This window comes from Octodon degus, unplaced genomic scaffold (assembly GCF_000260255.1).
Source record: "Octodon degus isolate 3935 unplaced genomic scaffold, OctDeg1.0 scaffold00021, whole genome shotgun sequence".
NCBI classification, from domain to species: domain Eukaryota; kingdom Metazoa; phylum Chordata; class Mammalia; order Rodentia; family Octodontidae; genus Octodon; species Octodon degus.
Genome location: NW_004524597.1, coordinates 15,417,553 through 15,440,303, shown reverse-complemented (window position 1 = coordinate 15,440,303; position 22,751 = coordinate 15,417,553). Strand labels below are relative to the sequence as shown.

At 51.8% G+C, this 22,751-nt stretch overlaps 1 protein-coding gene across 3 annotated transcripts in view; it reads right to left on the bottom strand.

The window, feature by feature from the left end:
* Myo18b (myosin XVIIIB) overlaps nt 1-21,862 on the bottom strand; it is a 279,250-nt gene extending 257,388 nt beyond the window's left edge. Inside the window, exons 1-8 of one of the 3 annotated variants that reach the window (XM_023711848.1) lie at nt 21,701-21,862; nt 16,754-16,806; nt 10,726-10,838; nt 8,619-8,777; nt 2,750-4,003; nt 2,149-2,215; nt 1,347-1,459; nt 509-685 (exon numbers count right to left, since the gene is read on the bottom strand). In XM_023711848.1, the coding sequence (XP_023567616.1) occupies nt 509-685; nt 1,347-1,459; nt 2,149-2,215; nt 2,750-4,003; nt 8,619-8,777; nt 10,726-10,764 (1,809 nt within the window). In that variant the 5' untranslated portion in view covers nt 10,765-10,838; nt 16,754-16,806; nt 21,701-21,862. Of the gene's footprint in view, nt 1-508; nt 686-1,346; nt 1,460-2,148; nt 2,216-2,749; nt 4,004-8,618; nt 8,778-10,725; nt 10,901-16,753; nt 16,807-21,700 lie in introns of all 3 variants that reach the window. The other 2 variants (XM_023711846.1, XM_023711845.1) reach the window with 2 other exon arrangements.
* Between the last annotated feature and the right edge of the window lie 889 nt (nt 21,863-22,751).

Below are 22,751 nucleotides of genomic sequence, written 5' to 3'. Positions count from 1 at the left end.
CTTGGGAGACTGTAAACAGGCAGCTCACTACGAGTCCAATCTAATAGTGAAACCCTGAACACCCTGTGGACCCTTCCCTAAAATACCAAAAAAAAAAAAAAAAAAAAAAACAGATCTGAGGCTTCTGTTTCCACATGCAGGTGGAAGTTCAGGACCAAGCGTCCGGCACTGTGTTGGGCACAAGGAGGAGCCCGAGGCCCAGGCTCCTCCACGTCCTAGGCCCGACAGTGGCTTCTCAGCCCCACCACCACTGCCCATCCGTGAAACAGCCTCACAGACATCTCTGCCTCGGACAATGCGAGACTCGAGTCAGGACACTCAGGCACAGGCGGTATCTGGCACACAAGGGATACCCACTCGGCAGGTTCTCTATACTGTCATCACCCGCGATGCTCCCGGCCTGTGACCGGTCCCCTCTACCCGCTCTCAGGCCCACCAGGCCCTCCACGCCCAAGAAGCCCTCAGCTCTGCCTTCCTGCCCACGTGCACTCCCTTGGCAGTGCCTCACCTTCCCCGCAGAGGGCGCCGCGGGCTCCTGCGGCTGCAGGAAGACGAGGTCCGGCCCGGCGCGCGTGTGCAGCAGCTGAGCCCGGGCACGCTGCAGAAGCGTGTTGAGAACACTGGATTCATTGACACTGACAAGCGAGGCCAGGTCGTCGGCCTGGTCCAGCCCAGGGGGGTTGGCCTGCGAAGCACAAACAGGAATCCACGTGCCTCCTTTGCCCCTACGGCACATGCCTGCGTGCATGCGCACACATACAGTACGCACAGGCCCACACCTACACGCACGCAGGAAGACACGCATACATGAACGCACGCGCTCCCGTGCATCCAGCTAACAAACCGTCTGGTCCTGGTTGCCCATTGAAATTTGATTCCTTAGAGATTACCTCCCCCCGCCCCCGAAAAAAAAGAGATACCTCCAACCCCTAAGAGAAAAGTTGGTGCCTCAAAATACAGGCTGTTGGAACCTATGCTACAGTTAATAGCAAGTAGCAGGTTTATCTGTGAGCTTTCCTAGAAGTCAGAGTGAAAGGGGAAAGCTGTAACATGATCTTCAATGTCCATAAAATGAAAAGCAGTCCTTTTGCTGGATCAATCAGAAGAATCCCACTGTCGACATCTGACAAGCATGGCTCTTGATGTGTTTTCCTGAAGGACATGCTATAGGCAGAGTAAGGGCTCCATACCGTTACTTGCCAGAGGAGAAAGGAACGCAGTGGAGTATTCCTATAACCTTCTCAAGGGCATCAAACCAAAGTGGTGTCTTCAGTCAGAGACAAAGAAATCTCTTGCAGGGGTGGGAAGGAGGCTGCAGAGCAGGCAAGGATAGGATGGAGCCTCACCCTGTGAATATGCTCCTCGTCCACCTCAGTGACCGTCTTGTCAGCTTCAATGCAAAGTCGCACCCTTCCTGCCGGCAGGTCAGCTGTTCCCTCATCTGGCTTTAGCACCGTTGCTGGTTGGAGAGAGAAAAAAAGGGAGTGTGGAAGAGGAAAAGGCATGTGAAAGGATAGAGAAGAGAGTGTGGTACCTGGGCCAGGAAGCTGGAGGTGTAGAGGGACAGGTCAGATGGGGACCACATCCTCTTCTACATGTTCTCAAGCTTGGCCCACCAAACCCTTTAAGGACAGAGGCTAAATCTGACTTACAGGAATAGGCAGAGTAGGCAGCCAGCTGGTGGGGGCCCTGGCCCACCTCATACCTAGAAGTGGCACTCAGACTGCCATTCCACTTTGGGTACCCGTGACAGACATCACTAATCAATCCCTCTTCCCAGCCATGTTGCAACTAGAAATCAATCATTTAGCAGAGTGTGGTCATCAACCACAACTAACTGATAAAATGAGATCATGAGGTAGAATCTCTTTGCCCACCTGCTCTGGACTCTGCAGAACTGTAGGAATCCAACCACCCTTATAGCAGGAAATCATTAGTTAATTAGTTATCAAGGCTCAGATGCCATTGAAACAATACTCAGTAGGCCAGCTATCAAAGCTGAGTCATCCCCAGCCCCCAAAAGACCTCATGTCCCTGTCCTAGTCTCTGCTCATCCTTAACAATCTCTTTCCACCCCTAAGTGTGGTCAGGACCCACCAAGGTGGGTCAAGAGGTAGAAGGGGCATAAGAGGCTAACATCCTGATTACCAAGAGTAAATCCGTCCTTCTGAACCAGCCAGACCTTCTCTGCCTCGTACCATCTGTCCTCATGAACCTGAGAATGGAGACCACACAAATTAAAACAGCAGTGACAGCAGCCCTGCCCTAGTGTACAGGGCCTTTTCACAGTGTGTCCTGGGACTACTGAAATCAGAATGGGGAAGGGGTGCTTGTTTAGATGCAGATTGCTGGACCCTGCACTCAGCCCTAGGCATGAGACCTTACAAAGTTGGACCTGAAAATCTGCATTTTAGCCCATCTGCTCTTTTTGCCACCTCAGCTTTAGGAACTGTTGGGTGACATGGTAAATAAGCTGATCCCTATCAGCTAAGTGGGGGACCTCTCATTCTGAGAACCTACTCCCACTCGTGGATAATTCTACCCCTGGACAGGAGGAGCATGCGTGCCTCAGGACGCTCATTCATCAAGAAAGTGTTTGTCCTCTCATCTGGGGGCCTCCTGGCTCTGGCACCCCTCTCTGATACCCAGTCTACCCCTCGCTCTCCCAGGGAGCAGGTATTTCCTGTCCTTCCATCTCTGGAGGATCCTACCCACCACTCCCCACCACTCCCAGGCTGCAACCCATCACCTGGTCCAAGTCTCCGCTGTGCTCATCTCTGGCCCCGTCCTGCAGGGCAGGCCCCTCCTGGTTCTGCATCTGTCCCGCAGGCCTTTCTGCCTGAGTCTCTAGAGAAGGCTCTGCACACCCCTGCTGCTGTGACTCCGCGGCCCCGGCTGCATCTTCTGCTTTGGTGCACAGCTCTTCGGCTCTCTGTGCACTGCTTTCAGGCTGACTCTCTGGCTCCATGGCCGCAGGTGACACCTTCTCCATAGCTACTTCCTTTGGAGCTTTGTAGCCCTTCTCAGCCTGGCTCCCAGCTCCGCCTGAACCCACAGCTTTCCTTCGAGGCTGCTCCACCTCTTCTGACTTGGGGATCTCACTTACTGCTTCCTCCAGTACCTGAGGAGCCGCCCCCTGCACTGTGCCCCTCTCCTTCGTCTTGGCCTGAGGCTTACCTGTCTTCCCCGTGGCAGTCACAGGCTCACCTTCCCTGTCCTTCTTGCTCTGGGGACCATCCCACTTGCTTTTTCTGTTCAAGGGCCCTCCCCACTTTCTCCCCTGCACTTGGGGCCCAGCATGTTTCCCTTCAGCTCCCACATCCTTGGACACACTTCTTTCCATCTTACTTGGGGGATTCCCTCCCTCCTTTTCCACTGCCCCCTTTTGCCCCCCATCACCTGCCCCTTGGCTTTGAGGCCCAGTCTTTTGTTCTTTGCCCTTCAGTTCGCCCCCTTGTGATCCCTTGGTCTGGAGGCCCCGACTCCCTATCCCCACTGTGCTTTGACTCTTCTCGCCTTTTGGCCCTGGGTCCGCGTGACCCCCAGTCAGGGTCTTTTCAGGCTTTGAGACCAAATCTTCAGTGCTGGCCAGAGGGCCAGAAGGAGTTCCTGGGGTCTCCCTTTTCTTTGCCCCTCCAGGGTCTGTGGCTGCGGGTGAGGTCTTGCAAGTGGGGACATCGCGGGCTTGGGTCCTCTGCTCCGGCTTGGCAGCTTCTGGGTCCAGCTTGGCCACCATTAGCAGCACATCACCCCCCCTCACTCCCTTCTTGAAGGGCAGGGCTTTTCTGGCTGGTGTCCTACTGGGGGCTGGCTCCTGGGGCCTCTCACCATTGACACTGGTCATCTGCGCAGGGTCGGCACTGCCAGACCCCTGGCTGTCCTTGTCTGGAATGCTTGTGCCTTGTGGGGAGGTAGACTGGCCATCCCCAGAAGTGTGTTGGCTTCCAGATTTAGTGCCACTGTGGGCCTTGCTGCTGGGTTGGCTGATGGAAACTTCTGGGGTCTAGGAAAGAAACCACCATACTGAGCAGCTGACCCAACAGCTTTGCCATGCACTTATGCTTATCTACCCGCCTGTCTGTCCAAATTACCCTCCAGGCACCATCATCCAAGTTCCCACAGGTACCATGCCAGGCAAGCAGCCTTGGCATAGAGCTGCAAGGCCAAGGGATGGAGTGAAAGGAAAATGAATTTGGGAGCCCCATGGAACCAAGTTTAACTCCGGGCTCTTGCACACACTCATTGTGCGGCCTTAGAAAATTGTTCTCCCCCTCTGAACTTGCATCTTTGTCAATAAAATGAAGATGGTAAGGCCCTGCCTTCCAGGATGGGTGTGGGGGTCCGTGATGCCACAGAGAAACAGACCCTGCACACAGCAAGACCCATAAAAGAAAGCACCGCTGCTATTGTTGCTGTAATTACTCTTGCCTTGATTCTTCCTGCTGGCCAGGAAGGAGATGAAGAAAGGAAGCACTTCCTGTCATCAGAGGTCCCACTCTCCAGCGTGGTGACCACTGACAGCATTGTCCTTAGTTTCCCCCTCATTCAGGCAGCTGCCCCCCACCCATGCAGATTTGGAATGGGGTGGCAAACAAGGAGGGCTCCAGAACACCGAGACAGAATGAACGACGTGAGCTGCTGCTGCTGCTGCTGCTGCCCTGGTCCCTAGACCCACTGCCTGCTCTAGTGTCAAGCCCTAGTTTCCATCCCTGGGTCCTCTGCTTCCTCCAGACCCTACCGTTTGGGGCTGCATCACACCCACAGGATTGCCTCAGTTCGCCTTCCTCCCGGGCATTCTTCCTGTCTGTTCCTGCAGCCCTACATAGCCCCCATGCTAAGACCCAGCCCAGCACAACCCAGCTCTGTTGCCACCTCTGCAGATGGAGACTTAGGGGCCATTCTGCCATGATGCCTGGCTTCATGCCCAGCCCTCATCTGGCTCTTCCATCCAGGGCCAGGCGATGCAGCTTTGCCTATGCCTGTGCTGGGGACTGGGGCCCACACCTGCTCTTGCTCAAACCAACCCTGAGATTGAAGTGATTCCTCCTGCCAATCCAAGCCTCTGTGTCTTGTTCCAGATCCTCCTTCTCACTTCACCATCACCATATCCTCGGAGCTGGGTTCCCTTCTGCTGATCCAACACTGTTGGTGTCTGCCCACAATTCACAGAAAAATCACTCCACATCATATCAAACATTCAGACCCTTAAGGAGGAGCCCCCCAACCCCTTTCTGGTCTGATTGTCCCTTCTTATCTCATGCTGCACTGGACATCTCTAATGCTCCACAACCTGTCCCTGCGTCCCTGAGCTTCCAATGCTGGGAGCTCATGCCACCCTCTCCCTCATAACTTTTCACCACCTCTCGTCATTCTGTGCCCAGCTCCACTGTCCATCTCCACCAAGCTTCACCTGAATGCCTTCTTCAGAATCTGCCTCACACATCCACAGAGTTCCAGAGCACTGGTTGGTACTTTTGACCCATCAGTGAGCACATTCTGAGCTCCAGTCTAAACTTTATTTGTGTATTTCTCCTGTGTTAGGGAGGATACTATGAAAGTAGATACAGCCCTCTCTTCATCTCTGTACTAATGACAATGTCAGTGACCAAAGATCCTTCAAAGAGAGTCCTGCATCTAGGCCTGTGATACAGCATCTTGCTGAAGCCTCCTGAGGATGTAGGGAGGTAGGTGCTCAACTGTACCCCATCCTGCACCCCATTCTGTAGACACAGAGATGCCAGGCACCCCACAACAAAGCTGCAATGTGAATCTGGGTCTCTTGGACCCAAATGCTGTTTATCTCAACAGCTGTATACAATGCCCTTTCTTGACTTGTTTTTTGGTTTGTTTGTTTTTTTTTTTTTAATTTTTGTTTTTGTCTTTTTGAGTCAGGGTGTCACTATGCTATTTAGGCTGACCTTGAACTCACTTTGAGGCCAGCCTAGGCTCAAACATACAACGATCCTTTGCCTCAGCCTCCTGAGTGTCAGAATTACAGCCTGAGTTACCCTGCCCAGCTCCTTTCTAAGAAGCTTAGACTTTGACTTTCTAAGGCTCTGTGGAATTTCCTGAAAGCTTTAGAGCTCAGACTCCTTGGCCCCCTCCAAGGCCTCTGAGGTAGTCAGCCTAGAGGTAGCACCATGGTGATTTCAGAGCACCGCCAGAGCTCTGGGCCATAGCTCTGTAGCCCCAGCCACGCGGCTCAGCCTGACCTTCTGGGACCTGCAAGACACAGGCTCAGAAGAGGATGCACTGCACCTGGCAGGTCTCACCCGGTCTACCACTCCTGAACAGTGAGTCAGTGCCTTATTTTTAACCAACTGCCGCAGAGGAGGCAGTAACATGGGGATGCACCACACAAGCTCACCAAAACCAGCCTCCCCCACGCTGCATGCCTACCAGTCCTCACAGTCACAAAGCCCTTGGTCCCCATGGCAGCCTTCTCCACATATGGAGGGAGCAGGAGCCCCTCTGGAGTCCCTGAAGTCAAGAGGAAACGCAGAGCACATGCTTTACAAGTGGATAAACTGAGGCCTGTGGAGGGGAAGGGACTCGACCTGGACTGCACCCAGTGGTGGGCCAGGGCCAGAACTGGGGCTCCCCGACATTACTTCCGCTCAAGGCTCTGCCACCTCACCTTGGCCCCCACTGGCCACATTGCCTTAGAAAAATCAGGTCACCTCGGTGAGCCTCTTCCCCCTTCCTACCACAGAGGGATGAATGTCATGGCTCCTCATCAGGATTCTGTGGGGACCACATGGGACTGTTGCGCTGGCACAAGGAGAGAGTTCAGGGTTATTTACTGATCAGGACAAGAAACTCCCATCTCCAGAAGCCAGTCACAGGGATAAGCTCCAGAGGCCACCCTGCCCCAGTTCCTGGAACACCCTGACTTTGGAGCACCTGCTGTGACCTAGGGCCTGTCCATCTCCTGCCTTGGCTCTGAGTCTCTCTACCCAGCACCAGTAGTGGCAATTTGTCACCATGCTCAGCTCAGCTCAGCTTCTTCTCTTGTTCACAGTGATGCCAGCATGGCCCACAGTCTTATGGGTCCCTGTCCTCCCCACCCCTCCAAAGCCACCACATTGGCCACCTCACTCACAAAAATGGAGAACACATAGACTCACACTTGGACTCAGCCTCTATCTGGTCTCAGGACCCGAGGCAAGACACTGCCCTCCCAAGGCTCAGTGCCCACCTCAGAGGCATGAGTGGGAGCTCACCCACCCTGCTGCCACAGTGCCCTGAGTGAGCCCACAAGTAGCAGAGAGAGCATTCCTGGTGATTTTTAGAACAGGATACCATTTTCTCAAGACCTGACAATGTGGACAGGGGCCAGCTGGGGGCAGGCAGGCATGGGGACAGTGGTATCCTCCCCCAGAAAGGCTTGACCAGAGTATGTCTACAGCTGCTGCTGTTTCAGCTGCCAGAGGACTTCCTGACACAGCAAAGCCATTGTCATGGACGGGGCAGGCATGTGTGGGCCTGGTCAGGCAAAGAGAAGCTGAGGTGAAGGAGGGAGGCAACAGGATAGCTACCATGCTCAGGCAACTCCTGACTACTGGAGCACTCAGCCCATTATGACAGTGTGCCTTTTGTCCCCAGGGGGCACAAAGAGGAAGAAAAAGAAATGCCTTTCTGTAAGCTTCACACAGTGGTACACCCAGAGCACACTGCACTCTGGGCCTGCTGCCTTAGTGCCCGGCCTCCCTGCCTAAGGATACGGAGGGAAGGAAGGAGGTAGCCCAGCCCCTACCAAGGACTAGATAGGCCACATCATGTTCCATCTAGCAGCAGTGTCCAGAACAATGAAAGGTTTTCAGTGGACATCGGTCATTCTGAGGGTATGCCAGAAGGGGTGGACTGCTAAGGTCCCTAACCTGGCCACGTATTAACCCTTCAATAATTAGACTTTGGCCATTCACCCCAAGGGACTGGAGAGAGGGAGGGGAGAAGAAGGCAGTTTGGGTTGGTGGGGGTGCTCCTGGAGTCCTTGAGCCATGAGCATTTCCCACCCAACTTAGAGCAATTTTTGATACTCTAGCAACACATCTATGTAGTAAATAGCAATAACTTGAGTCTCTTTTCCTGCTGAAAATGAGGTAACTACTAACCTTAGCAAGTATGCAGCTTTTTTTCTTTCTACAAAAATAGGATAAAATCATCCCCACCCATTGTATATCAACTGCTATCATTCATTCATTCATTCATTCATTCATTCATTCAACAAGCATTTCTTGAACATTTTCCATTGGCCACATACTATGGGAGCTGCCCAAGACAGGGAGTGAATGAAAAAGGAAGTCATTGCTCTTAAAGAATTCTTAGCAAGATCAGCCCTATGATCAAATATTATGCTTTCCATGGTAAAGATGGGCATAGGAGATACAGGGCAAATCAGAGGAAGGAGAGCAAGGGGTGAACGTCTCAAGATGGACAATCAGGGACCCCAGGGGAAGCAGGTTTTGAAAGCTGTATAGCTCAACAGATAAAATTAAAGAAAAGACATTCATCAAAGCAGGAACAGCAGCAGTCAGGATGCACTGAGAAGGATCCTACAGGACAGGAAGTGGCCATGTTTGGAAAGACACCTAGTTCCCTTCCTGGGGGTTACTCACCTCTTGCTCTGGGGAGGCAAGCACTGCCTCTTTCCTCCTTCTGGCTTCCTTGGACTCTTTCTCAGTCTCCCGGACCAGCTGCCGAATGAAGCCCCCTGGGATGACAGAGAACAGGGGAGGGGGCGAGGATGGTGGTGGGCTCTTGTCTTCCTCCCGGATCTGTTTGCAGAAGCAAGAAGGAAAGCTATGAGTGAGCTGGCAGGGACAGCTGTACCCAGAGAGGGTGCAACAGAGCCTGTGAGGACCACAGAGGACACCCAGGTCTGAGTCAGTATGATGCCCCATCAAAGGGGGGAAGCCTCAGGGGCCCCAGAGGCCCTATAACAGCCCATGGAGATGGAATGCAGTGGAGGCTATCCAGCCGATGCGATTTCTGCTTGGGCCATCGGGGCCATAAGTTTCTTGCCATGGCTTGGGATGGATGGGATGGACCCACCTCTGGGAGGACTGCTCAGGAAAGGGTTTCTCCAGTTTTCACAAGGGGTGGATCATCACCAACCATACTCTCCTGCCATGCCAGTTGGAGTTAATATAATAGATCCACTTTACTTCCTGAGGGCCAGGACATGGCAGGGGACACAGGACCCTGCATCCAGAGTTTATACAGTTGGCCCTCTGTGTCCATGGCTTCCACATCTAGGGCCTCAACCACACACAGGGGGAAATATTTAAGAAAAAAACTGCACCTGTGTGAAATACATGCAAACTATAATACAGCATAAGAACTGTTCCCATAGCAGTGACACTACCCTGGATATTATGTCACCTGAAGATGATTTAGAGTAGTCGGGAGACATGTGTAAGTTCTGTGCAAATACTGCACCATTTTAAGGGACTAGAATATCTGTAGATTTAGATATCTGTGGGGGTTCCTGATACTAATTCCTCTTGAGTACTTAAGGACAGTTGTATAAGGACCCCATCCTGTGGCTGTGGTTCCAGCTTGGTCACATGATTCCACTGTATGTTTTTCATGGCCTTTAAACCAGCACCTGGGCAGCCATAGTCTCCCTAAAACTGACTCTTAAAACAGGGATCCTGGACAGTGGCATTTTATCCCCAGACATGTGTCCAGGCCAAGGCTGGCTGGCTTTGCTAAAAGCTGAATTCCTTCCTTGCCACAGAGAGTGACCTTAGGGCCTGAGACAAGGGGCCAACTGGGGCCAGCTGGCATGTGTGTCTTTAACCTGCTTCACTGTGGCTGCTCGTAAGAAAGAACAAATCACCAGGGCTTTATATGGAAGAGCCACACTCTGGTTTAAAATAACCTCCTTATCAAGGTTTCCTCCTGTGTCTGCTGTCTGCAGCCCTGCTGATAAAGGGATCCCAAGGGGACAGGAGACAAGAAGATGGGATGTGGTGTGGTTGAGGCAGACTTCTGCTCAGGCAGGGTGGGGGCAGGTCACACAAGGCCAGGCTCAGGGACAAGATCCACTTCATAAAAGGGAGTGAGTCTTAAGCTGGCATTTCCCTCTGCTGTTTCCCACACTGGCCCCAGTACTGCTTCTGGAGAACCTCAGAAGGCCAAGGGGTGGCCAGATAGAAGCATCTCTCCCTCCTTCTGCCTCCAAGCAAATCACATGCGCTATGCTAGGGTGCCCTAGGCATGATGGGGGGGGACGAGAGAGAGAGAGAAAGAGAGGAGAGAGAGGGAGAGAGAGAGAGAGAGAGAGAGAGAGAGAGAGAGAGAGAGAGAGAAGGTCCTTCCTAATACCTCATGAGAAACGTAAGGAATAACAGGGAAAAGAGCCCATTTCTAATCCTCTATGCTTCAGGACAGCAGGGAGCACGAAAAGCCAACCCTGTAGCATCAACCTGGTAGCCACCAGCCCCGCCTTTGCCCCACCCCCCACCCTCCACCCACACACCCCACCCCCCCAATGAGCACCAAGACCCATTCTCATTGCCCAGCCTCCAGCTCAGGGCTGTCAAAAGTGTGATCACCAGTGCCACCTGGGTCAGGAAGGCAGAGCTAACTGGGCTGGCTTGGGGAAGATGACAAGTGGGCCTGGGCTAGCCCCAGGGACAGATGGACATCAGACTCCCAGACCCAATGTGAGGAGTCCTCTGAGCCTGCCACTGTGGCCCAGGCAGGAGTAACACTTTCCTTCTGCTCCCACAGGGCGAGACGCGATGAGATGGCCATGCTGAGTGCCGCCGGGGCACGAGGCAGTGAGAGGAGATGACGGGCGACGAGCCGGAGAGGAGAGATGGCACTCCCTGCAGGCAACACAGAACGGGCTTTACAGACACGCACAGCACCCAAGAGGGGAGGACGCAGGCTGACACACAGAGACATGGTGGAAAGAAGAAAGACAGGTTAGACCATGAGCACTGTCCCACTCCCACCACCACCACACCATGAGACATGCACACCAAGAGAAAAGTACCACCTCAGGCTCCTGAGGATGGTGGCCTGCAGGGGCTACTGGCCATGGATCAGGGAATGGCAGTCCCCCGAATGCCTCTTACCTACATGATAACCCTCTGTGAAGGCACAACACACAATCAGGACAGTACATCATCACACACACATTCAGCCCAGTGGCTCTTACAAAAACACCATTTCTACAGAGCTAGCATATGGGTTCAAGATCTCAAAAATAAAAGGAGTTCAAGAACAGGAAAATCTATCAGGGTGTGGTGATATGTATACACCTGGACTCTCAGGACTCTGAAAGGCTGAAAGGGGAAGATCACAAGTCTGAGCCCAGCCTGCCCAACTTAGCAAGACTCTGTCTCGAAATGAAAAAGGGATAAGGAGGTAGTTCAGTGTGAAGGCCCTAGGCTCAATCCCAAAACTCCCCTTCCCCCCAAAAAAAAATTAATGCAACTGATGGCAATAGAAGGGAGAGGATCTCTGAGATTTGACTGGGAAAGAGTGCAAGTGACCTTTCCAGGGTGTTAGGAATATCCTAGATCTTGCCCCAAGAGATGCTAATCCAAGTGTCATATGCAAAAGTTCATCCCACTGTACACCTGAGATCAGATATACCACTATATGAGATAGAAGTCATATCTCAATCTCAAACCCAAGCACAACATTACCAGGACTCTGGAACCCTCTTGTGGTCACTGTTCCCTCAAGGACAACTGCTACAGTAACTGCTAGCAACAAAGGAGAGAGTCCTGTCCTCTTTTAAAAAGAGGATGATTGCCTGTATGGTTTGGTCATGCAAATTAGATGATTAGATGAGAGCAGGAAACACAATTCCCAGTTGGCCCCCACTTTGGAGAGAGGATTTAGTCATCCGGTGCAAAGCCTCAGCATTAACTTGGGCCCAGAAAGCTGTCTTCTAGAAATAAACTTGACTGAGTAAACCTAAGCCAGAAAACATCATCACTGGGTCACTAACAGCATTGACAAAGTAGATATAGTGCCCGGTACCTAGGGAACATCAAATAAAATCAAGTATATCGAAGGAATATTACAGCTCCATAGAAGACAGTTTTAGGAAACATTGGTTTTAAATAGCTTTATTGAGGTTTAATTTGTGTGCTGTAAGATCCACCCATGTAAATGCATGATTTGATGATGGTTTTCTTCTTTTTGTGGTGCTGGGAATAGAACTCAGCCTCAGTAATATAAAATGGACTCACAATAGTATTGCATAATGAAAACTAATAATCTGCAGGTAACAAAATACCCCACATTTAAAAAAAAAAAAATCAGGGCTGGAGAAATGTCTCAGTGGTCTAAAGCACCTACTTGGAACAAGCTTGGCAAAGCACAGGGACCGCGGTTCGATCCCCCAGCACCACATGCCAGCCAGCCCCGCCCCCTGGTGGGCTGAGCTGGCCACACACACACACAATAAATAAATGTAAAAAAATAAAATAATAATAATAAATTGTTAAAAAAAAAAGTCTGGCCTTTTTAAAAATAAAAATAAAAATAAAAAAATAAAAAAAAATCAAATGCAAGAAAATACAGCAGGGGTCTTCCTGGTGGTGCCATGAGAGGAGGCTCTTTTTCCTTCCTTTGTTGTACCCTTCCAGCTCCTGGCCATGCCTTCTGAGGTGCGTCCTTCCCTCGCTGCCAGAGCCACCCCTGACCAGGCACTTTCTAGGCCTTATGGGCCTGGAGGTGGCCACCTCCAGTGACCTATGCTCCAGTGACTTATGCATGGGAAGACGGCTGGGGCAACTGCGCACCAGGGCAGCCGTGAGGTGGGAGCGAGCTGGATCCCGGAGCCAGCAGAAGCCGACTCTCAGCCGCTCACAGGAGCGCACCTGGCTGCTCAGCGCCTCTCAGCACAGGGATGGGGAGACCACAGCCCTCCTGGGCAGCCTTGCAAGACGGCACTGTCAAGATACTGAGACCTGAAAAGGGACATTTTCTGGCTCTGATGGGGCCGCATGTCTGAAGGAGGCTCTGGAAACATGTTCCTGTGCAATAGCTAAGTTTCTACCTTAGAAACAGCTTGCATGAACCAGATGTGGTGGTAAACACCTATAATCCCTGCACTCAGAGAGACTGAAGCAGAATGTTTTTTTCAAAATTTACAATGGTCTGGGGATATAATTCAATGCTTAGACCCCCAGGTTCAACATGAGGTCAGAGCTTAAGGAAGAGGGTTTGGAGGCTGGAGGAGAGGAGACAAGGACCTCCTGCACACTGTCCCCTTGGGAGACACTGGAGAGGCCCTGAGTGACTCACAGGCGCCTGGCCTAAGGAGCAGAGCAGGGCTATGAATAGACCTGATGCACCACCGTCCTGGCTGTGGCCCCTTCTCTCTGGCCCAGCCTGGCCTCATCATGGCTGCAGCCCAAAGATCACTCTAAGCTTCAAGCTCCAGGGAATCCTGGCCTCGGGTGCGGTTGTCCTCAACACAGTGGGTACCACTCTCATGGGGTCCCCCCTTGACAGGGCAGCAAATGGAGCTCAGTGGGGATTCATTCTCTCTGTCCATGACACCAAAGCTTTGAGCCAGCCACACTGACCCAGGGCCAGTCACCAGCCCCAAGGCCAGGCTTTGTCAGCCTTAATTTAAGCAAGTGTTCTTATCACCACGCCCCTTCAAGGCTGACACACAAGGCTGGCTCATCAGCAGCGGTTTTCAGCCCAGGAGAAGACTCCACACAGATTCCTGCAGAAGCTTCGTGTCTCCCCTGAGGGAGGAGGGAGGCAGGCGAAGGAGAAGCAGCCCTCAGAGCCAGGGATGACGTGGACCGTTTTCTATGTGCACTAGCTCTGACAGGCCCATGTGTCCTTTCCCATTGCCTACAGCAGGCAGCCAGACCTCCAAGCACCTCGCCTTTCACAGAAGATAAATTTCCAGGTATTTATGAATAGGGTCCACATGACCACCTCTCCTAGTATCTTTTCCCTTCAGTCCTTCCAGTCAGCTACACTGACCCCGTATTCCAACCTGTTCCTTCTACCTAACACACACGTCCCCTTCATCCCTTCAGGCCTTTGCTTGGACTCATCTTCACAGTGAACCTGCCATCACCCTATTTAAATTGCAGTCTGGTCCCCATCCCAGCCTACTCTCCTGCGAGGACCAGACTTTCCCTCCACTCCATTCTCTTCCATATTTAATAAACAATTGTTGAACAAATGAGTGGGTGAGTGGAGTGAGAAGGGACAGAGCAGTGGGCCTGCAGCAAGGACTTCTGCCATCCCCTGTGCATCTTCTTCCATGTACAATCAGGTTGCGCATCTTTGTGGCTCCAGGAAACACTCCCAGCCTTGGCTTTCTTCTCTGTAAAATGAGATGACACCCACCTTTGAAGAAGCTGCTGACCACTGGTCTGTGCTCTCAGCTCTGTTTCTATTTTCACTTGACACGTTGGAGACAGCTGACGTGGGGGTCCCAGCACAAGAGGACTCAGATACTTAGAGCATTGAGCTAGGTCCTGCCACGAGACTGCCTGTGGCATCCTGAAATTCCCACTGGACCTGGAACATCCTGACACTAAAATCTCTTTCACATTATATTCTTTCAATAGTACCGCATCGCTGACATTGTTCCCAGAGCAGAAAGAAGCTCAGAGAGGCTGGGGCACTGGCCTAAGGTCACCCAAGAAAAAGGTCAAGGTGAGACTTGCCCCCAAGAGTGTCTTGTGGGATGGGTGTACAAAGAGGGGACACTGAGACTTACTTAGCCTCTATCTGGTGCCAGTTGTGGGGCTGGATGAGCGACAGGAAGGTGGTCAGGGGGGTTAACAAATTCCCTCACAGTCACACAGGGGGGAAAGGGATGCCTGGGTGCCAAAACCCCTGTGCTACAGCTCTGGTGAGCTTTCTGCCCTCCCTACCTCAAAGGCAGATGCAGCAAGAGCAGAGCTGGTGAGGGGAGCACCCCTGGAGCTGGCCTCCACTGTGCCAGGAGCCTGGCCGACCACAGCCTGTGCTTGCCCCATCCCTCTCTAAAGTGGACTCAAGCAAGGAGCCCCATCTCAGGATCCAGGGGCAGGGAGGTCTCGGGCACCCAGCCAGCAGGGGTGGGGTGGGTCCTGAAGCACAGACAGGCCAACTGCAGAGGCTGTGCACACAGCCACCACAGCACAAGGTCTCACCACCTCACCTACCGCACTCTGGCATGCTGCAGCTTCTCCAAGACAGCTGTGCTCTTCCCTTTCTGGGCACTTGCCCACATGCACCATCTCTTGGGAGCCCCTCTGGCCATCTTGACCCTGACACCCTGCCTGGCCCTCTGAAGCCTCCTGCCTCCTCCGCCATGACACCTGCTCTCCCTGCCCTTTAAGTCACTCTTGGGACCTGCACCATTTCCATCTACACTCGCATTTCTGCCTCTCCCCAGCTCATGAGTGTCACCATTGAGTCCCTAGCTGGCCTTTAAGGGTCCTGGGCATGGACAGAAGGGTTGATTGTTGTGGGATCTGGCATAAGAACTAAGATGCATGGTAGGGACCAGCTGGCCGCCTAACACCTGCTGCTTCTGAATGTCAAATGGGAAGCCAGGTACACAGAGAAGGGGTTGCTGGGAGAACTGACAACTGCCCAATCAGCCTCAAGCCTGAGTCTTTCCCCGTCAGACACAGGATCATATTCTATCTTGCTCTCTGCCTGCAGATGCTGTCCCCTTGGGTTTTACCCAGTGTTCCCCATGCTTCCCACCCTGCTGGTGAGGTCAGTTCATAGGCACCCCCCTTGCAGTTGGGTAGCCAGCCACCTAACCCTGCCGGGCGGCCATGGGCAGCTGCATCCCTCTCCAAAGGTGACTGTGGCAGGCACCTCGCTCTCCCTGCTCCTATCCTGACAACAAGTCCCTTGCAGCCTCTTCAGTTTCAGAAGAAATGACAGCGCCCACTCGCCCCAGAGGACTGCATCACCTCCCAAAAGAAGAGTCAGTGTGGTTTCTCTATTAAGGGACAGATGGTAAATCTTTGAAGTACCCAGGGCTGTGTGCTCTCTGTTGCTACCACTCCAATCTGCCCTCAGAGTAGAGGCAGTGCGCAAATGAGGGAGATGGTTTTGTACTACAGCTAGGTCTTTAAGACCAGAGGAGTGTTGCACTGGGGCCCTGTGACCATTAATAGTCACATTTCACCCTGTTCCTTGTGCTCTTCCTAAATGCACCTATACTCTGCAGTGCCCTCACTACCCAGCCAGCCTGCACCCTGCAGAGGGACAGTGTGTCATCCTCACCATCAACCTGATCAGATCGACAGATGCCTAGGAGGTTAGTAGAACACGCTTCTGCCTGTGTTGGTGAGAATGATTCCAGAAATGACTGGCATGTGGACCAGCAGACTGCAGGGACACCACCTCAAATGTGGGGGCTCTGCTGGGATAAAGCAGAAGCAAGGTGCAAGCCCAGCGGCACAGATTTCTGCCTCTGCTTCCTGCCTGCCAAGAGGTCAGCGGCTGTCCTCCGCCACGACCTTCCACTATTGCACTTCTGCCTTGCAAATACCCAAGTGTGGACTGAACCTGGCTGCCAAAATAAACCTTTTCCTCCTTTCAGTTGTTTATGCTTGGTGTTCTATCATGGTGACAGAAAGCTGCCTGGCAGCTGTCTGGCAGAGGACTGAATGGCCAGAGTGAGGTCACAGCTCCAGCATCCATGTGGCACACTCTCCCTAAGGGCCACCCTCAGCCCGGCTGGCTCTGAGCTCCAAGAGGTGGCCCACTAGAGATTCCTGCCCCTGCCCCCAGGGTTTACCTCCTCTCTGGCTTCCCCTTGACTTTGGCCAGAGGACAACCCTGGCAAGAGACCTGCACAGGAGAGGATTTGGAAGTCAGGGCTTCATCTATCTCTACCCCTACTCTCTCCATATTGGCTGGAGTCTTGGCAAAGGCTTTCTCTGTCTGCAACCACAACTCCTCTGAGTGGTTCATGGACTCTGGCTGTTACCAGGCTCCTCTGTTACTCCCAGTCCCTGGCCCACAAGGCCCATGGCCAGTGAGGAATTTCCAACACTGCTAATCTCTGACGCTGTGCCCTTAACCCTATGCACTCTTCCAAGGAGTTTGCTGTTCTATAGGCCCTCCAGAGTAACAGTTAAGTATGCTCTTTTCCAGAAGGACCTTCAGGTATATGGTCCAGGACAAGTAGACATCAATCAGTGTCCACACTGACAGGCAGCCCACTGGGGAAGGTCCTGAGCTATGTCCAAATTCAACAAGAAAGCGTGCCGGGATTAAATAGCAATGTCTACCATCGGCATTGGAATGGTTGGGGAGGTGCTTCTGGCAAGCAATTGCCATCCTGTTCTGGCATTTCTTATGCCAGAATAAAGCAAGAAGGTACTCAGACTTTATCTGAAAGGCTCCCGTGATGATTCTTTTTGTTTGTGGGCAGCACTGGGGATGGAGCCCACCATGTTCACACTGAGCTATATCCGCAGCCCTTTGATAATTTTAGGACAAGGTCTTGTTAAATTGTAAGTCCCCAGAGTAGGCTAGAACTTGTGTTTCTCCTGTCTCAGCCTCTCAGAGTGCTGGGATTATAGGTGTGTGCTACCATGCCCAGCTCCTCTGGCCACTTTTAGGTGTTCCATCAAAGGACAGATAACAGGCTACTTGGAACTGTTTTATCTAACACAGCAGCCACTAGCCACACATGGGTAGTTTAATATAAATTAATTAAAATTAAATAAAAATGTAGCTTTTCAGTCCCTGAGGCATATTTCAAGTGCACCATGGGTAATGGTGACCACGTTGACAGGACGAGTCCAGAATTTCTGTCATCACAGAGAGCTGGCTCTGTTGAACAAGCCTGATCTGGAATACAGTGGCCCTCGTCCTGTGGTGGTCACATCTGCCAGTAGACATGTGGCAACACCTGGAGACATTCTGACTGTGACACACAGCTGGAGAGGAGGTACTGCTGGCAGCGGGCAGGCCAAAGCCAAGGAAGCTGCTGACCACCCTGCCCAGCACGCGACAGCCGCCACAACCCACAGCAATGCTTCCGAAGTGATGTGAACAGTGTGCACATGGCACTAGCCCAGACTCTGGTCTAGAAGAACCATGGCAAGTGGAGCAGACAGGAAGAAAGAGAGCGAAACAATCTTCGATGCAAATAATAAATAGGCGTGACACAGACCAAAATGAGAAAATGAGCCACTCAGCGTAGGTCGAACACTGAGAGGAAAAGGTCACTAAACCTCGCTGATCCTGTGTCTTCCTCTGTAAAACAGGGACAATGTCCTCTACTCTCTTGATAATCAGTGGATTAAATGAGATAAGGACTGTGAGAAGGCTTTGTTGTCTGTCCCTATAAAACAATATTGTACCAACCATTATCCTAACCCATGTTGTTCAGCAGATTCAGTTACATATTCCACTTTTGAGCAGAAAAACATTGCATCTCAACTTTAAGAGTATTTTAACCCTGCAAATCTCACTTCCTGCTCTGTAACATAGGGTTAAGCATTTTCACCCAACCCCACAGGAATATTAAACACGAATGAGACATTTAATCCCGTTCAGCAGCCATGTGTGTGTGTCTCTCTCTCTCTACTCAACAGCTAACCCAGCTGCACTCTGTGAAATGGAAACTCCAACCTCAGCTGTCCCTGAGAAACAGCTGAAACTGTGCTCAGCCTTAGACAGTTGGAGACACGATCCCTGAGGCCTAAGCCTTGAAATTCTTGCTACTCCCAGTGTGAGTACTGGCTACAGACATGGACAACCCACTTGGCCAGATCTTGGGGAGTTTTCCTCTGCTGCTAGAATCTATAGGTTTGTTTTTTGGTTTTTGTTGTTAAGTAGTTAAGCATCAGACAGAATCACAGTATAAAGAGCAGAAAAGAAGAAAAAAAAAATTACAGAACCAGGTGAGTTATGGGGGTGGGAATGAGTCTGATGAAGCCTGGAGTATGGAGCTGATGGTGCTCTGAACCCTTCAGACTGGGTGAGGGGAGGGAGGGAAGGAGGCAGGAAAGGACGCAAGAAGATTAGACATCATTCCTTGATGTTCAAGCACTTTGTTTGTCATAAAGTTCATTTTGGTTCCTTCTATTCAAACCAGACCTGAGATTAAATCCTTTCCTCTTGGAGGAGGAAGGAAAAATGTTTTGGGCATGCAGGCAACAGGGAAGACTGGGGCACTTCTAACACGGGGAGCTGCTTCCCAAGTGCCAGCCTTGAGGACAGGGGCTGCCCTTAACCCAGTGCTGTCCATGCAGGACCATGTGCCCTTGAGCAAGTTGCCTCTGCTCCCTGTACTTCAGCTCCAGCGTATGAAAACCGGGGGTAGATCAGACAGCACTTGGGGCCTGGTATTTATCTCAAATCCACCTCTTCCATTTTTCACACAATTCCATTTTGTGTGATTTCAACATGAAAGTCATGCCTTACACCACAGTGACCGAGCCCCTGCTTAAAATGGACCCTGCAGACGGTCGTTGTTATCTTTAGGGACCAGTTATACCAGGGCCCACAGGAGGCCGACTCCCACGGCACTGTAGAGACAAAGCCCAAGGCCCCGCTTCCTGTCTGCTTGAGGCAGGTCTCTCTAGCTGGGCCCCCGCTCTCCTCTCTAAATGACACCAACGGGTGAGCTTCACCCCAAGCTAATCTTCGCCACAGTCAGAGCCTAATGGAATGCCATTCAGGTTTTCCACACTGGTGACAATACGGTGTGACAAGCCCTGCACTATGCAGCAGTCCTCCGTCATGTGATCTCCCCCCACCAGAGACAAGGCAGCTACATGCATGCCAGGACCACCCTTGAAGGGTTTCAGCTCCTGGCTGAAGTGCCTCCTGGCCCAAGTGCCTCAGGAGTGCTCAGAGAGCCTGGGATGAGCCCCAAAGCCTGAATTTTTTTTTAATTTTAGGGAAGGGTCTACAGGGTGTTCAGGGTCTCACTACTAGATCAGACTTGTAGTGATATGCCAGTTTACAGCCTCCCAAGAGCTGGGATTACAGGCCTGCGCCACCACACCCACTCTCAATTGTCCTCTCAACGTGCCCTGGGGGTGGGGGCAGCAAGGCAGGCCTGGGAATCAAACTCCCGGCCCCTGCGCCAGCTTGCAGGTGCAAAGCCTGAATTTTAAAAGCTCCTCCCCAGGTCGGCTAGCTAGAGAGGTCAATGGCTGGCACTTGGACAAGCACCCCCAGATGGTGGCTCCTGAGATCTTTGAGAGTTCTCCAGCCCTCATGGGCTACAGGGGATCCTGAGCTTCTAGTGGAGAAGAGATAAATCCAAGGTCACAGAGTCAGCAGAGCCCAAGCCAAGTGACTCAACTCAAGGTGACCAGGCCCAGGTGCAGGTGGAACCAGAACCCTTCTCACTGGTGACGTGTAGCCGCTAGCGAGCAGAGGCCAGGAACCTCGCCTCTCATTCTACTTCTCAACATCCCCTTTCTTCCTCCACACTTCTTCTTCCTCCTCTTCCTTTCTGTCTTTCTTGTTTTGTTTCAGTACTGGGGATTAAACTTAGGGCCTTTGCACTGAGCTATATCACCAGTCTTCTTAACTTTTTTAATTTGAGACAGAGTCTCACTGCACTGCCCAGACTGAGTTTAAAATTGTAATCTTCCTGCCACACCCTCCCGGAGTCTTCTTTTTCCTTCTCTTTCTCTTTCATTCTCTTTCCTTTCCACCCCCACCTATCCTCTGCTATTACTTTCTAGAACTCATCCATATCCTAAGCTCACACAGACACCTCCCTGTCTGCCCACCCCCCTGCAGTACACCAGGCACAGAATAATGCCACTTAGCTCAGTAGCAGAGACTCTATGCAGGGAACCCCCATCCCCATGCGCCTCCAGGAGCTGTGCCCCGAACAAGGGAAGTGTCTTCTTAGATGGCTATGGACTAAAAATAACAGCGTAGAGTTCCAGACCTGGGGGACAAAACCGCAGGTCCTGCCCTTGGGGATCAAGCCCAGGTCAGGCATCGCAGAACCACCACTAGGTTTCTAGCCTCTTCTCCTTAGCAGCAGAAAACCTCAGAGAGCCTGGGGCTCTGAGGCCTGCAGTGGTGAGACCTTCACAGTCCTGGAAGCCCTGTTACCTGCCAGCCTGGCCACTGAGACCTGAGGAGCTTCTTCATTCAAAGAAGAACCTGGTAACCGGTATGTCACACCAAACGCCTCCTCTCAAGGAAGTGCCGCGTGACATTGACAACTTCAGGCTTCAGCCACCCCTCCCCCACCACTCCTGCATGCTTTATTTGAAACTTAAAAACCTTTAAATTAAAAATGACACTGAGCAGCACCAAAAATATGAAGGGACAAGAATTGGGTTGCTTGATACCTATACCAGTGAAGCAGAAATCACGAATATTTTAGAAGAAACATAAATGCTGATGTCTGCCCACTAAGATTTGGCAGGAGAGGTTAACTCAGGACTCTGGGCGTATTTTTAAAAATGATTAGCAAACAGCCAGGTACTTGGGAAAGTGATTACAATCCAACACTTAGCCCAGTGTTGGATTGTAAAATCCCTCCACCAAGTTGTCCTGTTTTTCACAGTGAGCAGCACATGCACCGTGCAAATGGATAAGGTCTCAGAAGCCTTTAGCACCAGACAAGCTGAAAATAGACCAACTGAAAGGGCCCACGACTTCCCATCATGGCCCCCCAAAGCACAGAAAATTAAAACTTCCTCATCCACTCCCAAGGTCCCCATTACAAACCCCTTGCCAGATAGTACAGTACCTGGTGGCCGTGAATCCAGAGAACAACTCCTGCCCAAAAGTTCTCCCCAGGTAGCCACAAAGGGACCCCAGCCAGCCAAGAGAGTTAGGGTGACAGAGAAAAGCCAGAAACACCCTCCCTAAACGCTCACACACATCCCCTTCCCTTGCTGTTCTGCTCGGTCCGGCCCCCACCCTCCTCCAAACCAATGCGATCACAGCAGCTGTGCCCACAAGTCATTTCTAAAATTAGCCAGTGAGCTCCAGGTCTGGCCAGGAGACGGCAGCCTGGGGTGGCCGCTGACCAGCCAGGGGACAGCATGGACATATTTGGTGGCACACTGCAAGGGAGGGGACAGCTCCGGACGCAAGCACATTCTCAGGCTTCATCTCTGTTCCAGGCCACACACCCCTGGTCATATGGAAACCCAATGCAATCTGGCTAAACATGGAAGGGAAAGAACTGGGGGACATTGCTGGTGGCCGTGGAATGTTCCTGATGCTGATGAGCAGCCTTCACACAACGGAATGCCTGCAGCAAACTCACTGAACAGTCTTGATAACCCTAGGAAGTAGGCTTTTCTCCCAGCCCCACTTCACAGGAAAGAAAAAAACCAAGGCACAAGGAGGTTGACCAACTTACCCAGAGCAGTGGTGAGCCAGGACTTGAACCCAGGCAGCGCTAGCCTAGAGGACTTGATACAACCTTAACCCTGACATTAATAAACTGGGTACTATAAAAAGTGTTTCATCCTCAGGACCAGTGGTGTGGCTCAGGGGTACAGCATGTACTGAGCATGCTCAAGGCCCAGGGTTCCAGTCCCAGCAATTATTCGGTTTATATGTTTTATCCACTGCCTTCATAAGGAGAAAAACAAGAGAATTCAGTAGTCAGAACAAATTGCACAGATTTATATAGCTAGTGGGAAATGGAGTGAAAATTCTGGTTCCAAAGATACAATTTAAAAAAAAAAAAAAAAAAAAGACATTCTATTTAGGGGCCGGGGAGATGGCTCAGTAGAATAAGCGCTTCCCTGGCAAGAGCAAGGGCCTGAGTTCAATCCCGGGTTCTG